The sequence below is a fragment of the Spinacia oleracea genome, chromosome 1 (assembly GCF_020520425.1).
Source record: "Spinacia oleracea cultivar Varoflay chromosome 1, BTI_SOV_V1, whole genome shotgun sequence".
Lineage (NCBI taxonomy): Eukaryota > Viridiplantae > Streptophyta > Magnoliopsida > Caryophyllales > Amaranthaceae > Spinacia > Spinacia oleracea.
The window spans coordinates 35,028,852-35,036,818 of NC_079487.1; the positions used below are offsets into that span (position 1 = coordinate 35,028,852).

Below are 7,967 nucleotides of genomic sequence, written 5' to 3' on the forward strand. Positions count from 1 at the left end.
CTAAGCCTAAGCCTCACGCTGCAAAACTGATCACGCGTTCTATCGCAATCGATCCATAAATCGAACAGAACGTATCCCGTCCCATAATTTGAGATTCGTTAAATAAAAGGAGAAATAGCAAAGTCAAAGTGGTTAGTTTTCTGAGAACCGTGACGCACCTCTCAAGGGTGCGTCGTAATGTGTCCCTTTTCCATGGTTTAATTGCTTTCCTCGCCCTTTTATGAACTGTTAAACTAACTAAAATCTGATTGTTCGATCACGCTTAAAAAATATGATATTTTTGGGAAATTGGATTATCATGCTAGGTCCCTTAAAACAACCTAAATCAGATAATCGCGCTCGATCTAGTACTATATGTTGCATATTATTAAAATCAACTCAGATTAGTTTAATAGTTAACGCGTGTCCCTTCAATTATTTATGCTGGGCTAGTAAGGATATCCTGCCTCTGGAGTTATCGAAGAGCGAGTACTCCTCTCGGTAGTTACAGTCCCCCGAACCCTCAATCTCTACCCTGTGGGTGTACGTTGAGCGATCCCCACCACCATGGATCACAAGGGAACCTACGACCGTCGTGGTCAAACATAATTGCACTCTCTTTATGTCACGATAACCGGGTTTTGTCAGTTTTTCTCATTGTCGTTAAAAACTGAATGGCGACTCCTATATTACTAGTCAATTGGGTGTAAACTCACAGGAAATCCAATTACACTTGATTTGACAAAAAGAAGCGTCACACCCACGAGGGACGAGGTCATGCATTAGCTTCGTGCTTTTTCGACCCCCTCACAGGTTACTACAAAGCTATGTCGTCCATGTTATCATTACGTAAAAAAAAAATTAATGAAATTATGTCTTAATTAGTACATACATAATTCCAGATCAAAAATAAAGTGAATAGAATAAGGCCTAGTAAGTTCACATGAGTTAAGTTGTGACAATAATTTTGGATAAGTTAATTTGACAACGAATAAGAGTTACCGAACTTATAAATTCACTATTCTGGTAACTTAGGCGTTTCTAAACTACGCAGTTACATAAAACCTAAAAACCATGATTAGTAAGAAAGGCTAAGGTACGCATTCTTATGTCCAGTAAGCAAAGGTTGCACTTAGAAAATATGATGTCAATTGTCGAATTTCAAATAAGTTAAGTTTATACTTAAAATTTAGATGAAGAAAACAACTATGTTATGGATTGTCGAAGTTCAAATAAGTTAAGTTTTCACATAATTTAGGTGAAGAAAACACATCGTCACTTATCAATCATGTCATGGTTGAAACAATTGATCGGAAAGAGATAGACTAGAGCCATTTATTAAAGAGAAATTTTTGTGTGAGACCGCCTCACAGGAAAGACCGCCTTGTTGGCACTCTTGCTGGCAGCCATGTTGGCGCGTGTGCTGACGTCATGCTGACGTCAGCATGTAACTTTTTTTTTTGAAACTTTTTTTTTTTGAAATTTTTTTTTTTGATTTTTTTTTCAGGCTTAGCTAATTGGACTTCAAGCTTAACTAATTGGACTTTAAGCTTAACTAATTGGATTTCAGGCTTAAATATATTTTTTTTTCCGAATTTTTTTTGGAAATTAAAATTTTCAAATTTTTTTTGGTACTAACTAAACTAGTGTAAAACATAACTAAAAGTAATAAAAATCATATTTAATTGAATAACAAAATAGTTAAGGTATAAAGACAAATAGTTACACTTATGAGCCAAATAGTTATTGATTTTAAACATACTTATTATTAACTAAAACTCATAAAATCTTAACTAATTAGTTGCAATGCTTAACTAATTGATTTTATTGCTTAACTAATTGGTTTCAGTGCTTAACTAATTGGTTCAGTACTTAACTAATTGGTTTCGTTGCATAACTAATTGATTTCGTTGCTTAACTAATTGAATTTTAAACTTAACTAATTAGTTCCAGTGATAACTTAATTAAATCCAGTGCATAACTAATTGATTCTAGTGCTTCACTAATTGGTTGCATGGTTTAACTAATATGTTACATTACTTAACTAATTTATTACATTGCTTAACTAATTGGTTCTGAAGCTTAACTTATTAGTTTCATTTTTAACTAATTGATTCAATTGCTCAACTAATTATTTTCAATGCTTAAAAATTTGTACCTTAACTAAAAATCTGAAATTCGTTATCTGAAACTCAAAAATACATAACTAAAACTCAAAAAATGTTAACTAAAACCAAGAAAATCGTAACTTAAACTGGTAAAATCATAACTAAAACTCGAAAAATCATAACTAAAGCCCTGAATGAAAACTCAAAAATACGTAACTAAAACTCAAAAAACCTTCACTAAAACCAAAAAAATCGTGACTAAAACTTAAAAATTCATAACTAAAACATAGAAAATCTGTCCAACAATTCCACCGAGAAGATCATTATTTCAGAATTATAACTAAAACTAAAACATAATTATTCTTAACTAAATATAAAAAAAGTGTAACTAAAACATTACAATTCTTAACTAAACCTAAAACACCAGTGCTTCCAGCTACGAATCCACAGTGTGACGCGATTCTATCACAATAATCGGCATCACACCACAGCACCAACACATCACAACCATCATCCAGACCGCCACCACCGCAAAGCCTCCTCCTCCTGTCGGAAACAAGAACAAATCAATTACATCCACATAAGCTGAAAAAAAAGTAAACATAAACAATCCAATCTTATCGACACCAAAAACCCAAAGGATTGACAACAAAAACCTAATTTAATTCAATCGAAACGAAACAAAAACCTAATCGAATCAAAAACAAAATCGCAAGACCTAATTACATCAAAAATCAAAATCCAAAAACTCTAGCATAAGAACATAATAATTCATATAAATAAAATGAAAATCTACAGATTGTAGAAAACCTAACCTGTTTTGAAGGCAGAATCCGGTGGCTGAGGCGGACGGCCTTGGTGGCGAGAGAAGGCCTTCGTTACCACCGTTATCGACTTCTCCTTCTTCTCATTCATTCGACGCTCTACTCCCCGCTTCTCATTGCGTTGCAGCCACCGCCGATGACGCCGAGGCCGAAGCCGAGACCACAGCTGCAGGCCGCCGCTAATGCGAGGTAAATCGCCGCCACAGCTCCCTTCTTCTCCCATCCCCACGGTGCTCCTCCATCTCCATTCCTCTCTTCTATTCTTGCGACGATAACGTCGAGGATGACACGGCGGCGACGAAGACCGACTGCGGCGGCGACGGCGAAGATTTGGTAGAGAATTTGAGGGAGGAGAGAGAGCCATATCCAGAATTCTGAGGGAGGAGAGAGAATCAGATTTTGAGGTTGAAAATGTGAAAATGAAATGAAAAATAATGAAAAATGTATATATATATTTATTAAAAAATATATACGGGCTGATGTCAGCAATTACGTGGCATGTTGGAGGCCATCAAGGCGGTCTTTCCTGTAAGACCGTCTTATAGAAAAGTTTGTATTTATTAAATATGTTGATCAATTATCGCCCTTTTCGTAGGGTGGTTTAATTAGGGGAAAGAAACCCTTCCATTACGCATGATGAACTTTGGTAAGTTGTGGAAATTCAAAAGCAACTTTTACGAAAATTGGTAGTATAATTGGAAGTTAATGGTGATTAGTTTAAATCAATGAACCAAAATGTCAAACCTCAAATAGGTTACCTAACGTCCTATGAATGTGATAGTGACCAATCAATGTTAGCCCGTTTATGCGAAAAGACAAAACATCTTATTCGTTAATTAACTTCACAATTGATCGGTTAAAATTACCCCGAAAATCGGAAATCCGACCCCGAATGTAAAAGCTACTGAGCAAAATTTTGTAACCCGAATTCTGATTTTATCTTAACTCGAACATTGTGAAAAATAATAAGTCAAAATTCGACTGCACCAGTTTTGACCCAACAGATTGAAAATCGTTATATTTATTATAACAAATAAGATTATGTGGAATTTTAAACACAATAAACACGTTATTGTTACCATGATCGTTAAAATTATTATTTGAATCTTAGAATCTCACTCTTCTAAAATAGGCAACCAATTCAAATTGTAAGTAGAATCTTAAAATTATAAAATCTTACGATTCTACTGAGACAAAGAATTAAAGTGTTAGAATGGTATACAATTTTACCGTTTTAAGATATTATGATACAATAATCTAGTGCAACAATGAACATTTGATACGCCATAAAGGTTGTTTCCACTCAAAATATAATAAAAAGGTTAATATACATGAGTATATAATTATTTATGCCAATTAGAAGGAATAATATTTAAACCTATTACGTTTAAGCCTCTTCAATTGAAACATGGTTAACAATTTATAAATTTTATCAAAGTATTATAAATTGTATTACTTTGATAAAATTTTATCAATTTATAATATTTAAACATATCCCGATTCAAGAAGTATTATAAATTGTTAACAATTTATAAATTCTTCCCCCTCCGCGATCTGAAACTTCCGATTTAGTATAGAATCCCAATTTTGTTAATTTTGATTCTTACTATTGTTGGGTGTAGTATGATTTTGATTTAAATTATACGCCATTTATTGTGGTATGATAATTTGTTAATTTATGCGTATATTCTGTATATTTTTATTAAGATATTGGTTATTTATTACGCAAATTAATAAAAATACAATATGCGTTTTAAAATATCTTTACCTGTTGAGTCGACCAAAATCCGAAGGTTCAATGTTATAAACATGAATTTGTAAACCCGAACCCGGAAGTGACTAACTCGAATTAACCCGAATGCGAAAGTAACTTTTTTATAACCCGACCCGAACGACAAGTTTGACAGGTCCAACTCTGCTTATCATTCAATCAATAAAAATCTAAGTCTCTTAAAAGTTGATGTCTTGTATGATGATATGTGTAGGATAAGAATCTGAACTTATCATAACTATTTTTTTTTTGAAATAAGTAGAAATAAGGTGAATAAAATAGGCCTAAAGCGGCCTCCAATTCAACTTATTTTTTTTATACACTTATCACCATATTTGGTCTAAAAAGGTTTATTTGTAAGACGTTTATTATTTTTTCCTGTGAAATTGTCTAGGAAAACTTATTTCTGCCAGTGTGTGACGAAAAATTATAGATTAATCTTAAAAGTTGGATACAAGAGAGATATTAAATATTACTCTTGTCCTTTCATAATAGTTTTTCATGTTTAGAATCTTACAACTATTTAGAACTTGACTGAAAATATAAGAAAAAAATAGTCTATGTGTGGTCTTGTTTATTCATCACAACTAGTTTAGGGCCCGTGCAACGTACGGCTACTACTAAAACAATTTTTTATTTTAATAGTAACTAAAACACTTGTGATATTAGGAAAACATGAAAGTAAAAATGATATATGAAAAAGTATAAATTCAAAGTTACTTGTATGTAGAACGATCTAACAAAGTTAACCAAATCCGAATGACTCAAGACTAATTTTCAAAAAGACCCGAGCATAACCGAGTTAGTCAAATACAACATATTTTGAATTGAGTAAAATCTTGATAAATAAACTTATATGTTAGTCTACTTACCATGTATTATTATTTTAATTAACATTCTTACTTACCAGTTACCATGTACTATATTATTAATACTAGAGTAACATTAGAAGTTCATTTCTCAATATTTTTTATATTTCTAATCAGATTAAAAAGTTATAATAATACATAAATAAAATTATATCATAAAGGATAAAATAATATTGATTTAGCTTTCCTCCAATAATATATTATGCGGTACACAACTATGGTAATTAAAATATATTTTTATCTTAGCTTCCCAAAGAAACGTAATGTAATTTATTTATTTTAAAGTAAAAAATAAAAAAATATTTTGGCGGGAAAAAATCGCACCAGGAAATGACACGTGTCATTCCTGGTGTCTCTTTTAGTATATACTAATAGATAAGTACTTTAAGAATATATATATATATATATATATATATATATATATATATATATATATATATATATATATATATATATATATATATATATATATATATCCAATGAGAAGATTCTTATAATGAGAAGAATGAGAAGCGATCTTGACCATACAAATAAATTCATCCAACGACCCATTTTCGCGCGTGTAAAAAACTACAATTGATAAAAACGGAAAAAGAACAAGTTTGAACCGATAAAAAAAAAAAAACCTACCCAAAAGGAACTATTGTCAGCTCTTCCCCTTTTCAATGTATCATTCACGTGCTTTACCCCAAAGGTGCCTGTTGTGGGATCTTTTTCGGTGCTGACGTGGCACGCGCTCCTCGGAGGTATCAAGTATGACCTGGCACAAACTTCTGGCAACCTGCAAAACAAGAATATTCCCGTAGGAATATTCCCTCCGATGCTTAAGTAAGTATAAGCTAGAGAGATAAGTAAGTTGTAGAGAGAAGGCAGAGCAAAGATAGGTTTGATGTTGTTGGGCAAGAATTGATTGCCCTTTTACCTAGGGATCTGCACTATTTATAGTGCTAGGGTTTCTCGGGAACTGGTCCTGCATGATTGAGTGTTTACGCAAGATTGGGACACGTGTCCTGCATTGGTTCTAGAAGCTTGTTTAGGACCAATGTGGACCTCTTAATCGCTTGGGCCTGGGCCCTGTGAAGATTGAGAAATGCCCGTAGGCAAGCTTTTGGGCTCTTTCTTCTGGGCTTTGATAGTGCAGTCAGGTGGCATTCTTTTAGGCCACATCATTTGCCCCTCAAGGAGGATGCCCCTTGTCACTGTGGGGTAGGCTGCTTGATCGGAAGGAGCGCCACGTGTGAGGGCTTTTCAGAGCTTAGATTTTCCTTTAAAAGCTTCAATTCCTCTTTCATTTTTCTTTTATTACTTCAGAGCGATTTTTTCTTTAGAGGGAGAAAGTAAATTTCGTCCTGCCAAAGATCTGCTGGTGCTTGCGCTTGAGTGTTCTTGGATTTGCTGTCCAGTGTTCTTGAGGGTTTAGAGGATTTGCCAAGACTTCTCATCAGTTTGATCATTTTCTGGTAAGTTTTCTATCAACACCTTGTTGTTTGTATGCTTGTGGGACCTCTCTTGTTTATTGTTTATAGTATTCTGTGGAGGCGTCTTGGGGGTTATGACCCCTATCCCTTTCATTCTTTTCCTAAAGTCAGACGTCCTGTCCCTTATGCAGGACGGCATGGCTCGAATTAGACAGACAGCTAACGTGCATGCATGGGCTGCACCGCGAGAGGGGGACGATAGGGTTCCTTTTTCGAACCCGTCCCAAGGAAGTAGGAGTGGAGTCCGTTCCTCCTATAATACAGGAGATGGGGCCATTAGAACGGCACATTCTCCTAGGAGAAGGAAGAATGTGGCTTCCCGTCCCCGCATTCCGCGCGAGGATTTTGAGGATGACTCCTCTAGCTCCTCAGACGAGGAGTTTGCAAAAAATCTTCCTCCAATGGTCCGGGGGAAGGAGGACGTCAACCTGTTTCCGTCGGATATCTTTCCCAGCATGAAATGGCTGCGGTACCTGAGGGAGCAGGGACGTGACTTTGAGCGTTTTCTGCTCTTACCCCCAGGTTTTAGTCTTAGGAGCCCTCGACCTCATGACTCCGTGGACCAACTTTCCCAAGGAGAGGTAGCCGTTTATACTGCTGCCTTTAGGTTGGGCCTTAGGTTTCCATTGCACCCCTTTGTGATGGACGTTTTAGAGGGGTATGACATTGGCCTTGCTCAATTGACGCCCAACTCATGGGCAAATATTTTTGGTTTTATCGCCAAGTGTGCTTTGAGCGGCGTCACCCCTTCCTTTCCTGCTTTTCTTCGTCTCGTAGTCATTGCCCATTCTTCTCGTTCTCCCCAGGGGTGGTTCACCCTCTACAGCCGTCGGGGATATAAGACGATGGTGGGTAAGACCTCTAGTTGGGTTTGGTGGAGGAAGAAGTGGTCTGTTGTCCGAATGGAAGACCTCTCTCTTTCCAGACGTCTTTCTCGG

At 35.4% G+C, this 7,967-nt stretch overlaps 1 protein-coding gene across 1 annotated transcript; it reads right to left on the reverse strand.

Annotated features, from left to right (window-relative positions):
• Positions 1-2,175: 2,175 nt before the first annotated feature.
• On the reverse strand, positions 2,176-3,435 carry LOC130465811 (uncharacterized). The gene is made up of 2 exons (XM_056834657.1): positions 2,903-3,435; positions 2,176-2,633 (listed from the first exon to the last, which is right to left on the reverse strand). Exons 1-2 carry the CDS (start codon positions 3,273-3,275, stop codon positions 2,524-2,526), a joined length of 483 nt encoding a protein of 160 aa, XP_056690635.1. The 5' UTR covers positions 3,276-3,435; the 3' UTR covers positions 2,176-2,523.
• Between the last annotated feature and the right edge of the window lie 4,532 nt (positions 3,436-7,967).